We start from the raw sequence: 22,437 nt of genomic DNA on the forward strand, positions 1-22,437 counted from the left end.
CTCTAACAAGTATTGTGAAAAATACCTTGAAAATAAAAAGAAAAGGATTTGCTGATGAATCATAAAATTGTTTGAATGCAGAACTTAAATTCAAGACTACTGGGAATGCGTCATGGAAAAAAAAAGACAATGCAAGTTTTGAGCTCCAGTATAATTTAGGGAATAAAGAGACTGAGATGTGTGGTATAAAGGAACAGATCCAGATATTCAAAGCAGGAGGAAGCCAGACAGGGGAAGAGTTCACAAAATACTGTTAAAAACTGGAACCAGTTGACTTTGCTTAGAAAGAACTAAATAAGAATTTTCAGAATGTCCAAGTCAAAAATCTCAAAGTGCTTGAAAATCAATTTCAACAAGAATGCAACATAATATTATGTGAACATAAAAAATATCAATAACAACAAGTTATACTTTAAAAATGGAGCATAGTAAGATCAGTCCCAAATGCTTTAAGGGGGTACTATAACACAAAGAAAACCAACTAATATAAGAATATATTAAGTCAGATAACAAAACAAATTTGGCAAAGAGGTAGGTATAGATATTATAATGTATCTTGAATGAAGTAGGCAAGGTAGAGAGTGGAGAGGTGTAGGGAGGTAATGCCAGGCCTAGTTTGGAGCAATGATAGCTAGAAATGCACAAGGGACTGGAATGAGAAGAGCTGGGTATCTCAGGGGTTTGCAATGCTTGAGGAGATTAGAATGATAATAAGGCATGAGGCTATGGAGGGAGTTGAATACAAATTTAGAAAATTAAAGTGAACATGTTGTTTGCCTAGGAGTCAATGTCAGTCAGGAAGCATGAGAAGAGTGGTGAAAGGAACTTGCTATAATAGAGTTTTGGATAACCTTAGGTTTACAGGTAGTGAAATGTGGGGGACGAGCCATGAGTGCATCAGAAGACGTGATGTTAACGACAATGAATGAACGAGGATTTCAGTGGCTGATCAACTGAAACAGGGTCAATGTTGACTAACATTGTAGAAGTGAAAATAGGCACTGTTAGTGAAGACCGAAATATGAGCTTGGAAGCTCATCTCAGGATCAGATCTGATACCAAGGTTTTGAACAGACTGGCTTAATCCAAGATCTTTGTCAGAGAAAGGCTTGGAGTTAGTAGCTAGGGAACAGAGTTTGAAAATGGGGACCAAAAACAAGGGTTTCAATCTTCTAATTGTAACTCAGAGGAAACCTCAGCTCATCCAGTACTCGATGTTGAAGAAGCAGAAAGGTAATTTACAAAAAACAGTACAACAAAAAAAGACTATGGACTCAACTGATTAGTACAATGGCAGGAAATGTATTTAAGAATGTAAATGTGTTTTCTCAAACAGGGTATCCAAATATTTACAACGAACAGTGATGACTCAAAGTGGACTTACTTCATTTCCAAAATACTGCATTCAGCCCTGAGGACTTGGTGCAAAATGATACTGGACCAATTATGGGTTAGATGGAGTCAGCACAGACTGACATTTTGAATTAGTTCTAATTGGATGATGGTTCAGAGCAGTTGATGTTTTTCCAATAATCTGATTCATAATATTTTAAGATTTAAAACAATGGTAAGGAATTCATCCACCCAAAACTGGTATTATTTTAATATGTACTTAAGAACAGAGTGAGAACAGCTTTGATAAATTTATAAAATAGATTTGAACATTGTGCAATCATCAACAAACATGGTCACTTTTAACCATAAGATGGAGAGAAGAGTTATTCATAAAACAGCTGAAGATCCAGGACGCTACTCTGAGGAACTCCTGCAGTGATGTCTTAGAGCTGAGATGTCCAACAACTATAACCACCTTCCTGTATGTTAAACATGACTCTGACCATTGAAATGTTTTACCCATATTTCCATGCTCTCCAATTTTGGTTGGGGTCCTTGATGCCATAGTTAGTTAAATGCAGCGTTGACATCAAGACAGTCACTCTCACCTCATCTCTGAAGTTCAGCTCTTCTGTCCATACTTGCACGAAAGCTGTAAAAACATCTGAAGCTGAGTAGCCCTTGTGGAACCCAAACATGCGTATGCAGGCTGCTAGCTGCTAGTACTGTTGAAGCTGCCTTCCATCACTTGGCTGGTGATTGGGAGTAGACTGATGAGGCAACAATTGATAGAATTTGATTTTCTCTTTTTTCATTGACAGCATGTACCTTGGCAATTTTCGACAAGGTTGGGGAGACACCAGTTTTTTTTTAGTTACACTAGAAAGCTACACTTGGCTAGGGCTGCAACTTATTCTGGAGCACAAACCCTCAGTACAAATCCAGTGTTTTCAACCATTTCTTGATATCATATAGAGTGAAACAAAGTGATTGAAGGCTGGCATCTGTGGAAGACCTCAGAAGGCTGCTCAGATCGATCATCCATGTGGCACTACTGGGTTGACGGCGATACAAGTGCAACGGCCTTGCCTTTTTGCACCAATGTGTCAGGCTCCCTCATCTTGGAGGTTGAGAATATTTGTGGAGCTCTACCTTCCTGCCCATTGTTTAATTGCTCCACCTAGATTTCACACCACCTCAAAGCTCAGATTTGAACTGTTAGTTGTGGGAGAACCCTGTTGATTTTGACTGTCTTCATACATGAGGTGGGGGTGGGGGGGCAGCAGCATGGTGGCTCAGTAGTTAGCACTGCTACCTCACAGTGCCAGAGACTTGGGTTTGGTTCCAACCTCGGCCAATTGTCTGTGTGGAGTTTGCACATTCTTCCAGTATCTGCGTGGGCTTCCTCTAGGTGCTCCGATTTCCTCCCACAGTCCAAAGATGTGCAGGTCAGGTGAATTGACCATGCTAAATTTCCCATAGTGTTTAGGGATGCTTTAGTTAGGGATAAATGTAAGGGAATGAGTCTGGGTGGGTTACTCTTTGGAGGGTTGGTGTGGATCTATTGGGCCAAAGGGCCTGTAGGGATTCCAATTCTAATTCTAATGTAACTTCACCATGTTCATAACTCATTTTCCATGATGTCTGGTGCTGCTCCTGCACTCTTCCCCAAACCAGGATTGATCTCCTGGCTTGATGACAATGGTAGAGTGGGAGAGCCAGGCATTAGATTACAGTGCTGATTGTGTACTGTTCTGCTATAGCTGATTGGTGCAGACAAAATCAAGTGGTCTTCTCCTTTCTATTGGTTCCCTATCCACTTGCTTGCAGATGCAGCTGCATCTTTAATGAATTGCTTTTTAAACAAGTCATTTTGTTTTTAAAATTTCCTTGCCATCTTTCAGCTTCTATTTTAACACAATGTTTATGTCCCAATCTTTAATTTGCTCTCTGCAATATGTTTCCATAAGAATTTGAATATTACGGATTTCCACTTCCAGGTTTGCTGTCCATGAGATTTCTTTAATATGATTGCCTATTTAGACAGTTTGATGCTATCAATGCAGCTCAGTATTGGGAATACCCATCAAACAACACTGGAATCAACACTGGAATACCCATCAAGAGAGGTCATACTCCAAAATGATCACAAAATCTGCTCAGCATAGTTTTCTTCAAAGTCAGCAACAATTATCATTGCTTTGCACCTGACTGCAAGTTGAGATGAAGGTATTGGCAAGATGGTACTGCAGCTCTCTCATGATATAGATGATACTGTGCCCTACATTCTCTAGTGATGTGGAACACACTGTATTTCACTTCAGTGTTTACCCTTGTCGGTCAAAGTGATAGCATAATCCCAACTTTCAAGATAAGTTTTTGATTCTCATCAGCTATCTCTGCAACACTCTCAGCTTATCAAATAACACCAACATGAGATGAAAGCACCTTTGAAGTTGCCTGGGAGGAGTAATGGTCATAGTATCCATTGCTCCATTTGACCTAATTATTCTAGAGTGATAGCGCTTTCTGTTTCTGAGCAGTGTGCATTCACTGCAAGGTAACTGTTTGCAATGCTAAAAGAGCATATTTTATTACCCAAACTGCAGCAATGCCTCAGGCACTTGGACCACATTGCCAACCATTGTGTAAACTTAATGGGACCTTACAAGAAAAAAATCAATTGAATCAAATAGGGAAGTACTGAAATGGAATATTCATGTCATACACTTAAATTTCACAAGGATAACTTGTCTAACAATGTCACCTTCAAATTCTTCAATACATTGTTACTACATAGATAAAGGGCAATTCTATGATACCTGTCATGATAGGTGTCAGTTTGGTCCCATGGAATTTTTGTCTTACAAATTCATTAACAAGAGAATGCAATTCTTCTTGTCTAAGGTTAACGCTGAAAGGCTTTCCTTGTTGGATGAAATGACTCATGAATATATTTAGTACATACTTATGCAGTGAGAAATGCTCTTGTTTCCTTCATCCATGTAGTTTCCAGGTGTTGAGCATTTGCAGCTGCCTGGGGCAATTTAATTTGAAGCATGGTGTTGCAAAATCAGCATTAATATTCCAAACAGAATGACTTGCAATCAGAATTAACAAAGAACCAGATGCTTCTGAATACATCATTCTGTTCAAAAAATGTCAGATTTTTCCTGTACAGAGCTCTTGGCCAAATTGTATAAAGAGGTAGATGGCTAGGTTTTGTCAGCTCCAAAATTGTTTTAGAATTCTACTGATTACACACTCTCTTTGGGATTGAAATTGTCAAATTCAGAAAATTTAAGAGAAGTGCCAGTACAGTTAAGAAATGAGCAGTATTCCCGTCCATAGTTAATACCACAGAACACTTTCCCCAGCCCAAATTGTCCAGTACATTGTCTGGATAGCTGGAAAATGGATGCACATTGGGAGTTGTGTTCAAATTCTGTGGAATTCCTGGTGCACACGCACAGGCAGTAATTACTTGGGTAGCTTTAACTTCCAAAGAGCTGATTTACTGCAGTTATCAATTTCTTGGGTCATATTTGCAGTAGGCTCAATATGTTACACTGGTTGATAGCCAACATAACCAACTGAGCACTACAATCACCAACGTCCAACAGACCAAACAATTCCCCAGCCGACCACCATCTCAGTCACTCTCTCACCCACACACTAATCCACTGAAAGATTTGGACTTTTAAAAATATGCTGGGATGCATCAGCTACAGTCACGAAAAAGTGGAGTTCCCTTACTTTGTCTTTTTTTGTACTCGATGGTCTACCCATCGATGTTGCATTGACTATCAATGCTTCAGTCAGGATCAGAAGACCTAGCTAAAGAATTGTGCAAGGACTACAGTGCAGGAATCCACATAAACAGCATCAATGCATTGGGCATCGATTTTGACCAGAAGATTTTGGGTGCCAAGTTAAATCTGCTTTCTTTAAGATAGATGAGGATAACTGTTAAAACAAGTCAAATCTTTGAGTAAACTTGGACATACTTTATTTAGTTTTGATTTCCATCAAACCCATCTAAATTCTATTTGTTTCTGTAGTTGTGGAACATCAGTCTCCATGACAATCTAATGGGTCTGTCTGTACAAGATGTCAGTATAGCTGATAAATTTGGATGTGTTTACAGTCTGGGTCATTCCATTTCAGGAAGAACGAAAATTTAATGAAAATGGCACAGCATAGATTCACTAAGCAATTACTAGAGTTACAGTTACAGAAGAAACTTGCAAAGTTAGGCCTGTTTCAGGTCAGGAAAAAGTGTTAAGTGGTGACAAAACATAATCATGGCAGGAGAACCAAATTGTTTTTAACAGGCCAGTCAAATTGGTCAAGTAGGTCACAAACTTAAGCAATGAGCAAAAAGAATTTTAAATGAATGTTAGAAAGAGATTCTTTACAACTTTCTTTTCTCAGTTATCATGTGCAATTCTCTTTCACAAATTGTTGCTTTATTCTTTTTGGGAAAAAAAACTTTAAATAAGTTGGGGTTAATGAAGCATTGGATCAGATTAGGTCCAAATCACTTTGCCTTTTCAATGACTTCAGTTAAGACTTTAAGGGCATATAGTAGCCAGTTAACTATTTGACCAAAAAATGCCTAATGACTTTAATGTTTGACAAGAAGAAAATATTCTAAGTCATATTTATTGCCAGAGGAGATTCAATGGATAAATTTGAAATAATTGTATTAATGTTGTTGAGCCTGCAGGGTAAGGTGGGCTTTCTACCAGTTTATTAGCAGAATTACTTTCTGCATAAATAACTGTTTCCTCATTATCTCCAATTATTTACTGCTCTGTTTAGAAAACTGAAATTAATTTTTTCTGGCACCTCATATGTTCCAGTGCTTCTAGCTGTTACAAATATCCCATGGTTGAGGCAGGGAGAAGATGTTTTTTGCCGGATAAACTTAGTCTATTTATGGTATTACTGAATGTTAAAGCATATCTAACTGAAACTGGCTTCATCTGGGAGGAAGCAAAACTAAATCTCTCAAAATAATTAACTCAAATCATGCTCATCACTAAGAATTCTTGTAATCTTGGGAAACCTAACTGAAATATGTCAGAACATAAATTATTTTCTGGAAAGGTTCTCTCATCTCCACTCATTATAATAATGAGGTAACTTTAAAGTGGCCATTGAGACTGTACTTGTAGAAAATCTCAAACATTTAAAGCTGGATCTTTCATGCCCCTCCCCCCAACCCGATGTGTTTTTAGTAAGGTGACGGTGGGGGTACTTAACTGATTATTCCATTGATATCTGTCTGAAGTCTACAGCTTCTTGTTATTATTTTATAATCAAGATAGGAAATAAAAGTTGGAAAATTGACGAGCTCAACAGATTTCCCGTTCCCATAGAGAGTTCTGGGGGTGGCTACACAGGTATTTGAGTGTCAAGCCAAACTGATTCGTAAACTCTGCTCCATTCTCTGAGACTTTGGTTCAGTTGTATAAAAGGCTGTTAGGTCTGTAACCCTCAACTCCCGAACCAAACCCCTGCCCCCAATAGCCATTTAACTAATATCCACCATGGGCCTTGAGATGATGAGAAAGGAATTAAAATTCTAGCAATCTAAGTGAGCTCTCACTCATAATCACTGGATACTGAAAGACTCCCAATCATGAAATCCATTCAAAAATGTTATATTTCCACAAGTGGTAAATCAGTTGTCAAATCAAACTTTTATTCACAAATTACATTAAAGACAGATCATCTTGTAATAGTCTCATAAAACTGCTAATCAAATTATGAATTGTGAAAATAAGGTAAATTTAAATTTGATATTGATTTAAAATAGCCTTGCTGAGTTTGAGTTTCTCACTCATGTGATTCTTACCCCATCCACTCTCCCTGCTGCCAAAATAGGCCCTGTCAGTATAAAGGGAAGTGACGACATAGTGATATTATTACTCGACTATTAACCCAGAGATTTAGGTTCTGATCCTGGGGACTCAGATTCAGCTATGGCAGTTGGTGGAATTGGAATTCATTTCAAAAAAGTTTGGAATTAAGAGGCTAAAAATGACCACAAATCCATTATTGATTGTTGGAAAAACGCAATCTGTTCACTTTAGGAAAGGACTTTCCCTGGTCGGGCCTAAATGTGATTCTAGACCCATACAATGTGATTGACTCAAACAATTAGGGCAATTAGTGTCGAGTCAATGATACCCCCACCCTGTGAATGAATAAAGAAAGAAATGTGACACTTCAATATATTGTCATCGATTATTAAAGTTGGTCTGAATCATGAAAATCTGATCCTATATGTGCTCATTTTTCATTTTTATTCACTGTGGTTTCGATTTGGAAGAGAATGCACAATGTGAAGAAAACATTCTTCATTTTTTTAAAATTTGGAAATGGTGCTAGTGCCAACTCGACCTGTCCACAGTGCAAATGAGCTGCAGCCTGTTTGACAAGTACATCTTCAAACAAAGAGAAGTTGATTGGAAAACACAGTATTACACACCTTAGAGGCACAGACAGATTATCAGTGATGGCATACATCAGACAGAAAGCAATCAAGAATGATGGCTAAGGTGGGAAACACCAGAAAGCAAATTACAAGATGTTTAGTGATATGCTTATCTTAATTTTTACTTTCTTGTGCCTCAGAGTGAAGAATGTTAGTGCCATCTACTTTTCCATCTAATGTGCCAATAACAATGCACTCAAAAAATTATGATAATTCAGTCTAACATCCCTGGTCCCCCATTAATTAGTCTCAGCTCCAACTTGAGAGAGCACTCGTGACAGCATGAGAGAAACAATTGTTTGCATTTTTACCAGCAACAATTTTATGACCACAATTGAATTGAGAATTTGAAGACCTAATTAGTAGCAAATTAGGAGTGTTTCATGTAATGTGCTGTTTCCACTGGCCACTGGATTGAAGTAGGTCAAACTATTTTTTTATGGAGCTGAACATTCAGCAGACAGGTTGTTTCATTGCATTTCTCTGCATTAGAGTTAAACCCTGTCTCTGAACTGAAGGACAAACATTAACCCATATTATTAAGTGCCTCATACATCATATTTGCAAGGAGTATATTAATCTTTTAATCGTGCATAACTCAAAACAAAATTCGTAAAATCACCACACAACAAAATTAAGACGACAAATTGGCAATTCAAAAAGGAAAAGGATTTTGGATTCACCTGTGGCCGTGGGTGACCTCTAACAAGGCAGGTTAGCTCCAAGGTTTCTCCTTCCCGAATTGTATACACCCTTTCTGTATATCGTTCTTCTTCTATGTTACATGCTTGACCAGAGTGCATGATGCTCACAGTTGGCGGAGCTGAAGAATAATAAAAAGAGATGCAGTCAGTACTAATTTTACAAATGCCTGATTAATATTTCCTGTTCAGTGAAAATCCAAGACCTTTTCTATCCCAATTTAAAACAATTCATCTGCTGTAAATTCCTATTCTCTGAACAATGTTCCACCTGAACAACATTTGGAGGTTTGCAGCCCAGAAGCTCGATTCAGCTGAGTGAAAATGAGCTGTTAAGTGGTACCAATTTGGTTCTCTACAAATTCCCAGAAAGTCACACCTGAAATATTTTGTATTTCAGAATATTCTGGAGGAATTGGCCAATTCTTATAAGTATGTGACTCTACAATTGTGCTCATTGGCTAATGAAGAAAAGATACAGAAGAAAAATAAGATTAAGAAAATTGAGTATCGGAGAAAGGCAGATAAATTGGTTTCTTTTCATTGTTTGTTGGTGTATGATGAGGTGGGATGTGCATTCTCTGCAATATGGTTTGTCCATATATGGCTTTCCTCATGACTAGTGAAGTATTAAATCAGAAGATACTTCTCCAGGAAATGACCAGCACAAGAACAACATTGGCACAGACTTGAAAACAGTTCACTTACATTCCATACTATAATTTGGTTCAACAATATCAAACCCACTTACATACATGAAGACTGTTACATTAAACCCTACTTCAGAATTGCTGTTTGTAATTTGAACTAACACCTAGATGCGGAACTGAGAGATTGCCGTTCTGTTGGAGCTTCTATCTTTTGGAATAAGTTAAATTCAAGATATGCACCAGATAGATGTAAAATATGGGGTGTAGGTTTGCTCGCTGAGCTGTAGGTTTGATATCCAGATGTTTCATTACCTGGCTAGGTAACATCATCAGTGGCGAACTCCAAGTGAAGCAAAGCTGTTGTCTCCTGGTTTCTATTTATATGTTTGTCCGGGATGGGGTACCTGGGGTTTGTGGTGATGTCATTTCCTCTTCGTTTTCTGAGGGGTTGATAGATGGTAGATAGATCTATGTGTTTGTTTATGGCGTTGTGGTTGGAGTGCCAGGCTTCTAGGAATTCTCTGGCATGTCTTTGCTTAGCCTGTCCCAGGATAGATGTGTTGTCCCAGTCAAAATGATAGTTTTTTTCATCTGTGTGTACGCCTACGAGGGAGAAAGGGTCGTGTCTTTTTGTGGCTAGCTGGTGTTCGTGTATTCTGGTGGCTAACTTTCTTCCTGTTTGTCCTACGTAGTGTTTGTGGCAGTCCTTGCATGGAAGTTTGTAGATGACATTGGTTTTGTCCATGGGTTGTACTGGGTCTTTTAAGTTTGTTAGTTTTTGTTTGAGAGAATTGGTGGGTTTGTGTGCTACTGGGATTCCGAGGGGTCTTAGTAGTCTGGCTGTCATTTCTGAGACATCTTTGATGGATGGTAAGGTGGTGAGGGTTTCTGGCTGTTTTAGGTCTGCTTGTCATGGTTTGTTCCTGAGGAATCTGCAGACTATATTTTTTGAGTATCTGTTCTTCTTGAATACGTTGTATAGGTGGTTCTCCTCTGTTTTCCGAAGTTGGTATGTGCTGCAATGTGTGGTGGCTCATTGGAATAGTGTCCTGATACAGCTTCGTTTGTGTGTGTTGGGATGGTTGCTGGTGTAGTTAAGTATTTGGTCAGTGTTTGACGGTTTTCTGTATACGCAGGTTTGTAGTTCTCTGTTGTCCTTTCTTTCGACTGTGACGTCCAGGAATGTGAGGTTGTTATCAGTTTCTTCCTCCTTGGTGAACTTTATGCCTGTGAGGGTTTCGTTTCGTGATGACAAAGGTGTCATCTACGTAGCGGACCCAGATTTTTGGTTTGATGGTTGGTAGGGCTGTTTGATCTAGTCTTTGCATTACCACTTCTGCTATGAATCCTGATAGCGGAGATCCCATGGGATCCATGGGACAAACAGGAAGAAAGTTAGCCACCAGGATACGACCCAAGGACAAAACCAACGTCATCTACAAAATTCCATGCAAGGACTGCCACAAACACTACATAGGACAAACAGGAAGAAAGTTAGCCACCAGGATACACGAACACCAGCTAGCCACAAAAAGACACAACCCCCTCTCCCTCGTAGCCCTACACACAGATGAAAAAAAACACCATTTCGACTGGGCCAACAAATCTCTCCTGGGACAGACTAAGCAAAGGCATGCCAGAGAAATCCAAGAGGCCTGGCACTCCAACCACAACGCCATAAACAAACACATAGATCTATCTACCAGCTATCAACCCCTCAGAAAACAAACAGGAAATGACATCACCACAAATCCCAGGAACTGCATCCAGGACAAACATATAAATAGAAACAAGGAGACAACAGCTTTGCTTCACTTGGAGGTTGCCACTGATGATGTTACCTAGCCAGGTAATGAAACGTCTGGATGTCAAACCTACAGCTCAGCGAGCAAACCTACACCCTAAACCTCAACCTGAGCTACAAACCTTCACAAACCTTGTAAAAAAGATTTAAAGTATGCCAATACACAACAGGGTTCATTGAAGGGCACAGGGTTGTTCTAATTTCTTGGCCAATTTTTCTCCCTCAATCAACGATACCAAAACAGGTCAAAAGATAACTATTTGTGATTATAATCTTGTTGTTGCCTTCCAAGTACAATTTTCTGTACAATGCTACTCTCCAGAGTTAAAGGAATTTTGTACAGAAACAGTGAGATTAGTTTATAAGAATCATGTTAGTTCTGCCTATGATATTGCTGCGCGGAAGAAGGACAATTAATGATCAGTTGCTATTACTGAGTCAATCCCATTCTGGCACAGTGGATCTTCTGCACATAATCATCCCATTCGTACCCTATGCTGCTAAAGGGCAAATGACATTCGAGGGAATGCATAAACATCACTAAAGAATATATCCAGCTGTGCTAAACATTTGCTGGATGACATTATGAGACAGAAAACCTACAAAAGATATAAAATGTTAAATTATATTGACTGCCACACTTAATCATTCAAGGACAGCAACTACTGAACAATATACTTATCTTATGAAATGATCTGCTAAATTGAAAGAAGCTAAATTATCATTGTAATTCAATCTCATACATATAATAAAACTGATCTACAACAAACATTCCTCTGAATAGCAGAATGAACTACTTATTTCCTTCAACTGCCTCATCACAAAATAGCATTTTAGAGATTGCTTTAAAGTTTAAAAAAAAACAAACAGCCAAAAATGATGCTAAATCAAAAGATAGTGTGCTGTATGTTGAAAATCTGAAATTAAAAACAGAATTATTGGAAATACTCTGCAGATCAGGCAGCATCTATGGAGAGAGGGAAATGAGAATGCTGCAGAAATTTCAATGGTTGTTTTTGCAAGGCTGCAACTGCATACGGGACCAGGCGAAAACCCCAAAGCAGCTGATTCAACGTGAGCTATTCTGGAAATACAAATTTCCTTTGGCTGATTGCTCTACATCTGGAATTCTCTGGAAAAGTCCCTTGTCATTGTAGGATTTTGGAGGGCTCTAACTCATTTGGGTTAAATGTGCAAACAGGAAAGTTACAAGATTAAAAACCTATTCTAACTCTTGGGCAACTATTAAAGAGAACCACTGCCTCACTATAACCTGTACAAAACTACACCCCCCCCCCCCCCCCCCCCCCGACACTTCATAATCTCCCAACCCAAAACACCAACACCACCAAACTCAGCTGGACCTGATACCAGCCCTTTGATCGACCCTAAGTTCTCATCCACTTCCCTAAAACCAAACGATCTCACTTATTTGCCTCCCTGACACCTCACCCACCTGGCACTGCAACCCACTCATGTGTCAGTCACCCTATCTCTACCCTCCATATGCCACGAACATCCCAAACCCACTTGACACCCTAGCCCCTCACCCACCAGCCACCCAATGTGTTCAACCACCTGACATCCTAACCTCTCAGCATTCTGGCACACTTGTCCCTATCCCTCCACTCTCCAACTCCGCATTTGCCATCTTATCCATTTGCAGCAGCTGTCAAACCGGTGAATGGACATTTAAACTACAAATTGCAACACTTAATGTAAAGGGGGCATAGTTTTGAAATTGATTCTCCCTGCTGCTGGATTGATCTCCACTGTTTCATATCAAAAGGCTCCGGTCCAGGAAATTCCAAGACGAAGTCAATGAAAGATAACTGTGTATCTATTCCTGATGAAGGGCTTATGCCTGAAATATCAATTTTCCTGCTACCTGGATGCTGCCTGACCTGCTGTGCTTTCTAGCACCACACTCTCAACTCTGATCTCCAGCATCTGCAGTCCTCACTTTCTCCCCTATTCATGTATTGCAAGAAGTCAGCACAATTATGGAAGTCAAGTCTCTCCAGCATTTAGGAAAATGCATGTTTGAAAGTAATGCTCCCTTTATATTCTTAAATAAGACACTGCTATTCTCTAAATTGGGGTACTATTTCCCTCCAGGAGAGATTTTTATGAAATATAGAGAACATGCAGTCAGCAAGATTCCAATCATTGAATAGGAATGTTTCAAAGGAATTAGTAAATATTTGTTTGTCCTCCTGCTTACAAGATGACTGCTAGCCACCTGAAACTTTGCCAACTTTTCTCTATCCCTCTGACACAGTGGCTGACAGCTTGAAACAATTAGAGATAAATTCAACCCTTGAAACTCCTCTCAAGAAGCCAAGTGATCACTCACCGTCAACACTGCTCGGAGCATCACAGACATTTATCTCAGGGCTGTGATGTCCAGTGGAGGTAAAGACAGTACAGGGCTCACTAAGGGTGGTACCACTCAGCTCTATAATAATATCTAGAGTATAACCACACTGGTATTTGCTGCCTGGCAAGTATAGAGGCTTTAAGTGCAGCTCCGTCTTTATTTATTTGGAGACTCTTAGTGACTTGAAGATTTACTTGGAAATCATTAAGAAGGATCTGCTCATGTACACCGAGCACTCTGAATATAAGACCACTACCATCATAATCTGTACCCTCAAATGCCATGGAAAATATTTCTATGAATTCAGTGGTTGGAAACTCTGAAGGAAATATCTCAACACTGCCCTGGTATACTCAGTATCTGCTTGGATTGGTAATTCACTTTCCAGTCACGAGTATTTGCGAGTATCTTGTTGGCCTCTTTTGCCTCTTAAGGAAAAGGATCACTAGTAAGTTATGACACAGTTCATAAGTTTGAATTCTCAACAGTACAATATCAAACCTTACAAGTAGTGAAATGAATGGGACAACTCTCAATAAATTGTATGAATGCACTGCCACTACCCTCCTTGATGTGGAGTTGCTGGTGTTGGACTGGGGGTGGACAAAGTTAAAAATCACACAACACCAGGTTACAGTCCAACAGGTGAATTTGGAGGGACATGCTTTCAGAGAGCTGCTCCTTCATTACATAGCCAGTGGTACATGATCCTCCTCAATATAGTGATGCAGCCTATCCCATTGAATGACAGTTTCACCAACTGGAGATACAATCTGTTGACTGTTTGCATCTCCATTGACTGCTTGGTTATGTGCATTTCAAAATTGCTCAAAAAAGGACACAAAATCACTTCTTTTTGGATAATCATGGTAAGAAAGATTCCTTTGGACCACTGCAAGAATAAATAAGTACTCATAAACATACAGTGATATCTTTATGGGCTGGAGACAATGATACACCAGATTGACATTTAATCCAATGGACTACCTGAAAATTGGAAAAACTCAAAAAAGAGTACTGCATTAGAACATAGAACATTACAGCGCAGTACAGGCCCTTCAGTCATCAATGTTGTGCTGACCCGTGGAACTAATCTGAAGCCCATCTAACGTATACTATTCCATTCTCGTCCATATGTCCATCCAATGACCATTTGAATGCGCTTAAAGTTGGTGAGTCTACCACTGTTTCAGTTGTGTGTTCCATGCCCCTATTACTCTCTGAGTAAAGAAACTACCTCTGACATTTGTTCTATATCTATCACTCTTCAATTTAAAACTATATCCCCCTGTGCTAGCCATCACCATCAGAGGAAAAATGCTCTTACTGTCCAACCTATCTAACCCTCTGATTATCTTATATGCCTCAATTAAGTAACCTCTCAACCTTCTTCTGTCTAACGAAAACTGCCTCAAGACCCTCAGCCTTCCCTTCATAACAGGAAACATCCTAGTAAATCTCCTCTGAACCCTTTCCAAAGCTTCCACATCCTTCCTATAATGCGGTGACCAGAACTATACGTAGTACTACAAATGTGGCTGCACCAGAGTTTTGTACAGCTGCAGCATGACCTCATGCTTCTAAAATTCAATTCCTCTACCGATAAAAGCTAATACACTGTATGCCTTCTTAACAACCCTATCAACACGGGTGGCAACTTTAAAGGATCTATATACCTGGACACCGAGATCTCTCTGCTCATCTACATGACCAAGAATCTTACCATTCGCCGAGTACTCTGCATTCTTGTTTCTCCTTCCAAAGTGAATCACCTCACACTTTTCACATTAAACTCCATTTCCCATCTCTCAGCCCAGCTATGCAGCTTATCTATGTCTCTCTGTAACCTACAACATCCTTCATCACTATTTACAATTCCACTGACCTTAGTGTCATCCGCAAGTTTACTAATCCATCCTTCTATGCCCTCATCCAGGTCATTTATAAAAATGATAAACAACAGTGGGCCTTGCGGTACGCCAGTAGTAACTGAGCTCCAGGATGAACATTTCCCATCAATCATCATCCTCTGTCTTCTTTCAGCTAGCTAATTCCTGACCCAAACTGCTAAATCATCCTTAATCCCACGCCTCCATATTTTGTACAATAGCCTACTGTGGGGAACCTTACCAAACGCCTTGCTGAAATCCATATATACCACATCGACCACTTTGGTCACCTTCTCAAAGAACTCAATAAGGTTTGTGAGGCACGTCCTACCCTTTACAAAACCATGTTAATTATCCCTAATCAACATTTTCCTTCTAGATGATTATAAATCCTATCTCTTACAACCTTTCCCAACATTTTACCAACAACAGAAGTAAGGCTCACTGCTCTATAACTTCCAGGGTTTTTTCTACTCCCCTTCTTGAAAAGGGAACAAGATTTGCTATCCTCAAGTCTTCTGGCACTGTTCCTGTGACAATGATGACAAAGATCAAAGCCAAAGCTCAGTAATCTCCTTCATGGCTTCCCAGAAAATCCTAGGATAAATCCCAACCTGGCCCAAGGGACTTACCTATTTTTACACTTTCCAGGATTGCTAACACCTCCTCCTTGTGAACCTCAATCCCATCTAGTCTGGTGGCCTGTATATCAGTATTCTCCTCAACAACATTGTCTTTTTCTAGTGCGACTATTGATGCAAAGTATTCATTTAGCACTTCCCCTATCTCCTCCACCTCCAGGCACAACCTCCCACTACTATGCTTGATTGGCCCTAATCTTACTCTAGTCTACTTTTATTCCTGATATACTTATAGAAAGCTTTAGGATTTTCCTTGATCCTATCCGCCAACGACTTCTCATGTTCCCCCCCTCCGCCCCGGCTCTTCTTAGCTCTTTCTTTAGGTCTTTCCTGGCTAAGTTGTAACTCTCATATGCCCTAACTGAGCCATCACATCTCATCCTAACATAAGCCACCTTCTTCCACTTGACAAGAGATTCAACTTCCTTAGTAAACTATGGTTCCCTCGCTCAACCACTTCCTCCCTGTCTGACAGGTACATACATATCAAGGACATGCAGTAGGTGGTCCCTGAATAAGTCTCACATTTCAATTGTGCCGATACCCTTCACTTTCCTTCCCCATTCTATGCATCCTAAATCTTGCCCAATTGCATTGTATTTGCTTTTCCCCCAGCTGTAACATTTCCCCTTTCTATCACTGAAGTAAGCATAACTGAACTGTGGTCACTATCACCAAAGTGCTCACGTACCTCTAACCTCCAGTCAATATTGGAAAGATAAAGTTCTCCATAACAATTACCCTGTCATTCTCGCTCCTATCAACAATAAGTTTTGCTATCCTATCCTCTACATCTCTTGAATTATTTGGAGGCCTATAGAAAACTCACAAAAGGGTGACTTCTCCTTTTCTGTTTCTACTCTCAACCCATACAACCTCAGTAGACGAGTCCTCAAACGTCCTTTCTGCAAACATAATACTGTCCTTGACTAGCAATGCCACACCAGCCCCTCTTTTACCATTTTCTCTGTTCTTACTGAAACATCTAAATCCTGGAGCATGCAATAACACTTCCTGTCCCTGCTCTACCATGTCTCTGAAATGGCCACAACATTGAAACCTCAGGTAGCAACCCATGCTGCAAGTTCACACACTTCAAACCAACGACTTGCTTGTAGTGCCTTCTTGTGATCTTGAAATCTTAGTTCTGACTTCATTACTCTCGACCTCCTGGATACTCAAACTGCAATTTCATTTCCCATTCCCCTGTTGAATTAGTTTAAAACCACCCATGGAGCATTAGCAAATTTTGTCCCCAGGATATTGGTATCCCTCTGGTTCAGGTAAGACCCTCCTGTTTGTAGAGGCCCCAATTATCCAGGAAACTCTTCTTGCAAACTCTTAATTACCAAATCACTGAGAGATAGTAGATCATTGCATTGTCTATCTAAATGTAGGTTGAGCGATGTTGGATAATATCTCACTGAATTCCTAAAAGCTGGTTTAGGTAAAAGAAGATTAGATTAGTTTACAGTGTGGAAACAGGCCCTTCGGCCCAATAAGTCCACACTGACCCACCGAAGCGCAACCCACCCATACCCCTAACCTAACACTACGGGCAATTTAGCATGGCCAATTCACCTGACCTGCACATCTTTGGACTGTGGGAGGAAACCGGAACACCCGGAGGAAACCCACACAGACACGGGGAGAACGTGCAAACTCCACACAGTCAGTCGCCTGAGATGGAATTGAACCCGGGTCTCCGGCACTGTGAGGCAGCAGTGCTAACCACTGTGCCACCGTGCCGCCCACAAGATAATCCATAGTGACTTGAAAATCAGTTCTAGGAGCAGCTAAAGTGCCTCAAAATTCAGAATTTTATTTGGGGAGAACATTATTGAATAATATAATTGATTAAAAAGCTTGACAGTTTGTCATTCTTAAACTAACCAAACATTTGCACCTGTCTTCTGTTTCAAATATCTGTGTCTTTATGCTTGCACAAAAAATATTGCTTCAGGCCAGTCAGATAGATTGCTTTGAAGAATTAACTTATTCACCATAATTAGGTTCTTTCATTGTTCATGGAAAAATATAGCTGAGTAAACAGAAACTATTATGAACAATGAACCTACAGAAAAAATTCAAACGTGATAATGAAATTGATTCATGAATTAATCCCTTGAATTCACTAAACATGACTCTGTGTGAGAGAAATGCCTCACAAACTTGCTTGAGTTTTTTTGAAGAAGTAACAAAGAGGATTGATGAGGTCAGATCAGTAGATGTGATCTATATTGACTTCAGTAAGGCATTTGATAAGGTTCCCCATGGGAGGCTGGTTAGCTAAGTTAGATCTCATGGAATACAGGGAGAACTAGCCATTTGGATACAGAACTGGCTCAAAGGTAGAAGACAGAGGGTGATGATGGTGGAGGGCGGTTTTTCAGACTAAAGGCCTGTGATCAGTGGAGTGCCACAAGGATCAGTTCTGGGTTCACTACTTTTCATCATTTATATGAATGACTTGGATGTGAGCATAAGAGGTATAGTTAGTAAGTTTGTAGATGACACCAAAATTAGAGGTGTAGTGGACAATGAAGAAGGTTACTTCGGATTGCAATGGGATCTTGGTATGCTTTCTTTTATTGGTCAGAATGTTGAGTACAGGAGTTGGGAGGTCATGTTGCAGCTGTACAGGACATTGATTAGGCCACTGTTGGAATATTGCGCGCAAATCTGGTCTCCTTCTTATCAAAAAGATGTTGTGAAACTTGAAAGGGTTTAGAAAAGGTTTACAATAATCTTGCCAGCATTGGAGGATTTGAGCTATAGGGAGAGGCTGAACAGGCTAGGGCCATTTTCCTGGAGCATCAGAGGCTGAGGGGTGACCTTATTGAGGTTTATAAAATCATTTTTTTTTTAGATTAGATTACTTACAGTGTGGAAACAGGCCCTTCAGCCCAACAAGTCCACACTGACCCTCCGAAGAGCAACCCATCCAGACTCATACCCCTTCACCTAGCACTCCAGGCAATTTAGCATGGCCAATTCACCTAACCTGCACATTTTTTCAGGCTGTGGGAGGAAACCGGAGCACTTGGGGGAAACCCACACAGACACGGGGAGAATGTGCAAACTCCACACAGACAGATATGAAAGAGACCTAAGGGGCAACCTTTGCACGCAGAGGGTGGTGTGTGTGTGGAATGGACTGCCAGTGGAAGTGGCGGAGGCTAGTACAATTTCAACATTTAAAAAGGCATCTGGATGGGTATATAAATAGGAAGAGTTGGAGAGATATGGGCCGGGTGCTGGCAGGTGGGACTACTTTGGATGGGATAGAGTCATGGATGAGTTTGACTGAAGGATCTATTTCCGCGCTTACATCTCTATGACTCTAAATAGAAATTGATGAAACCTCAAGGATTGGACATTCAAATAAGTCTGCTCTTTTAACAACATAACAATTAAAGTTGGTATCTGAATATAATTTATTTAATCATGTCCTTTTCTCATATGTAACACATACTAGTGGATCTATGAAACTTGAAGAGCACACATACTATCAGGAAATATATATTGATAAATTTACTGCTTAGACTTAATCTTATTGAAAACAAAAGTAACTTGCCTTAAGATGTGACTGTAAATGTTTTTGAGCAAAGACATTGCAACCTAAAAATGTTACAACCTCTCTTTCCAATGCTTTCACACAAAAACCAAGTCTGATGCTCCAGTGCTGTCCTGAGGGAATCTGCACCCCTGAAGGTGTCATCTTTCAGAGGATGTTTTTGGCTGCTCAGATGAATGCAAAGGATCACATGGAAGTATTTTGTGAAAGAACAGAAGTTATCCATGGGGTCCTAGCCAATATTTAGGGCTAATTCAGCTTCAAAAGGCAGATTAACTTGTCATTCACATTGCATTTGAAATAATTCCACAGAGGCCACCTGGTTAATTGTTATTTACACATGGAGAGTTCTTGACACAGATCCAGCTTTCAGAGTGAACAGAGCCTCTGACACTCCTTTTATGTCTGTCAGCTAGGGTTCCCTGATTGAACAACGATAACAGCCCCAATCAGTGAACTCACATTATGAGGTCCACCTGGCTGACCTTGTCACATTCACTACAGCTACCTTTGGCAGTTTGCTATGTGCAAATTGCATACATTAAAACATGATGATACTTCAAAAGTACTTTATTGGCTGGAAGTTATGTCCAGTAGTTGTGAAAATTTTAACATGAATGCAAATCTTTCTTTTCTATTATATTTCATGAAACTGCTGCTGCACACGTTGGGGAGTGCAGCTCAGAACCCAGGCCATCAAGGCCCAGGACTGCTCCAGGTTAACATACTAAGATCGGCTGCATTCTCCTCATGTGAAAACCACCAGACATCCACTGGCCATGCTGCAGCTACTGGGGGAGAACTGCATACCAGCACTAGGTCAGGAAAAGGTACCCACAAAACAGACACTAGGGCAATGCAAGAAGCTAAATAATTTGGTTTTTAATGTTTTGTGAAAAGTACTTTTGAATAAAGTTTTTGTTGTTGTTAGTGGTGCCTTTAGTCTCAGGATTTTGACAAGGAGATGACAGTGATGATCCTTTCAACATTGCAGGAAATAACAGGATGGCATCTTAGGGGAATTGGTATTGAAGAGGTAGCTTGTATCAATCTTTATCGTTTGATAACAGTCACATCCAGAATTGCTGTACCTCAGGAAAATGGAAGTGAAGGAGGAACACATGATAATTACAGTCATTGGAGAAGTGAGACTGAGCAAATTATTGAATCTAGGAGCTGACAAATGCCAAGGTCTCAATGGACTTCTTCCTTATTGTCTTAAGAGAAGTAGATACTTCAATAGTTGACGCATTCGCTTTGAATTTTTAGTGTTCCCTCAATTTTGGCAAGATTTATTAGATGGACATTAGTAAATGTAACTCTTTTATTCAAAGAGGATGGGAAACAGGAAACAATAATTTATCAAGGACATGCAGTAGGTGGTCCTTGAATAAGTCTCACATTTCAATTGTGCCGATACCCTTCAGTTTCCTTCCCCATTCTATGCATCCTAAATCTTGCCTAATCGCATTGTATTTGCCAAAGAAAAATGTGAGAAACTTTTAAAAGTTCAAGGTAATCATTGAACATGGCTTGGGAAAGGAAAATCATATTTAACCAATTTAATAAAATACTTCAAAAAGTGTCATATACTGTTTAAAAAAGGAAAACAGTGGATACATTTGACAAAGTGTCAGTTAGACTCAAAACGTCAGCTCTTTTCTCTCCTTACAGTTGCTGCCAGACTTGCTGAGATTTTCCAGCATTTTCTCTTTCTTGGTTTCAGATTCCAGCATCCGCAGTAATTTGCTTTTATCCAGTGGATGAATTGTGTTTAGATCTCCAGAAGTCATTTTATAAGATGCCACTTCAAAGGTTCTTGCAGAAAATAAAAGCCCTCATTGTAGGTGGGTAACATGTTGGTAAGGATAGAAGATGTGCTAGCTAACAGGAAACAGAGAAAAAGTATATAGGAGTAATTTTTCTATATGAGAAGAAGCCAGTGTTGCAAAATTTACTGATGACACAAAAAAAATTGGGAAACTAAGTTGTAAAAGAGAACATAAGCAACATGCAAAGGGATAGAAATAAGTCAGGGATAGAGATAGGCGAAAGTGAGGACTGCAGATGCGGGAAATTAGAGTCAAGATTAGAGTGGTGCTGGAAAAGTGCAGCAGGTCAGCCAGCATCCGAGGAGCAGGAAAATCGACTTTTCGGGCAGGAGCTCCTCGGATGCTGCCTGACCTGCTATGCTTTTCCAGTACCACTCTAATCTTAACAGGGATGGAGATAGGTTAGGTGAGTGGACAATAATCTGACAAGTGGAGCACTTTTTAAAATTAATTCATGGGATGAGGACATCGCTGACTAGACAGCATTTATTGCACATCCTTAATTGCCCAGAGGGTAGTTAAGAGTCAATCACATTACTGTGGGTCTGGAGTCAGATGAAGGCAGGTAAGGATGGTAGTTACCTTCCCTCAAGGACCTTAGTGAACCAGATGGGTTTTTCCCGACAGTTGGCAATGGATTTGTGGTCATCGTTAGATTCTTAATTCAGATATTCATTGAATTCAAATTCCACGATCTGCCACGGCGGGATTTGAACCTGTGTCCCCAGAATATTATCTTGGTCTCTGGATTAACAGTCCAGTGATAATAATCTTTTAATCAATTATTAAAACCATTTGTGCAGAATTCATTTATGCTTTACTTATGAAAATGAAAAATAAAAGATTAAAAGCAATTTTTTGGAACTTTGGCAGCCATTTTAAATGTGCATGAAAAGGCCAACAGGTTGAGTGATTTTGCTCGGTTTGTTTTTATTCATTCCAAATTATATTCTGAAAAGAGATATCAATGCCCAGTTTGAAAACGTATGATGAAGTAACAACATTATAAACCCTAAAATACTTGCATGATGGAGCTGTGGAATACTGTTGAAATTAATACAAAACAAAAACTAAACAAAAGGTTAAACAAAATACAGGTGTTTACCGACAGCTTTCTCTCAAA

At 39.8% G+C, this 22,437-nt stretch overlaps 1 protein-coding gene across 3 annotated transcripts in view; it reads right to left on the bottom strand.

The window, feature by feature from the left end:
• Positions 1-22,437, bottom strand: part of mdga2a (MAM domain containing glycosylphosphatidylinositol anchor 2a) — a 908,723-nt gene that overhangs the window by 647,268 nt on the left and 239,018 nt on the right. For all 3 annotated transcript variants that reach the window (XM_072568467.1, XM_072568466.1, XM_072568464.1), the window contains exon 2: positions 8,524-8,663. In XM_072568467.1, coding sequence (XP_072424568.1) covers positions 8,524-8,663 — 140 coding nt within the window. The remainder of the gene's footprint in view (positions 1-8,523; positions 8,664-22,437) is intronic.

This window comes from Chiloscyllium punctatum, chromosome 4 (genome assembly GCF_047496795.1).
Source record: "Chiloscyllium punctatum isolate Juve2018m chromosome 4, sChiPun1.3, whole genome shotgun sequence".
Lineage (NCBI taxonomy): Eukaryota > Metazoa > Chordata > Chondrichthyes > Orectolobiformes > Hemiscylliidae > Chiloscyllium > Chiloscyllium punctatum.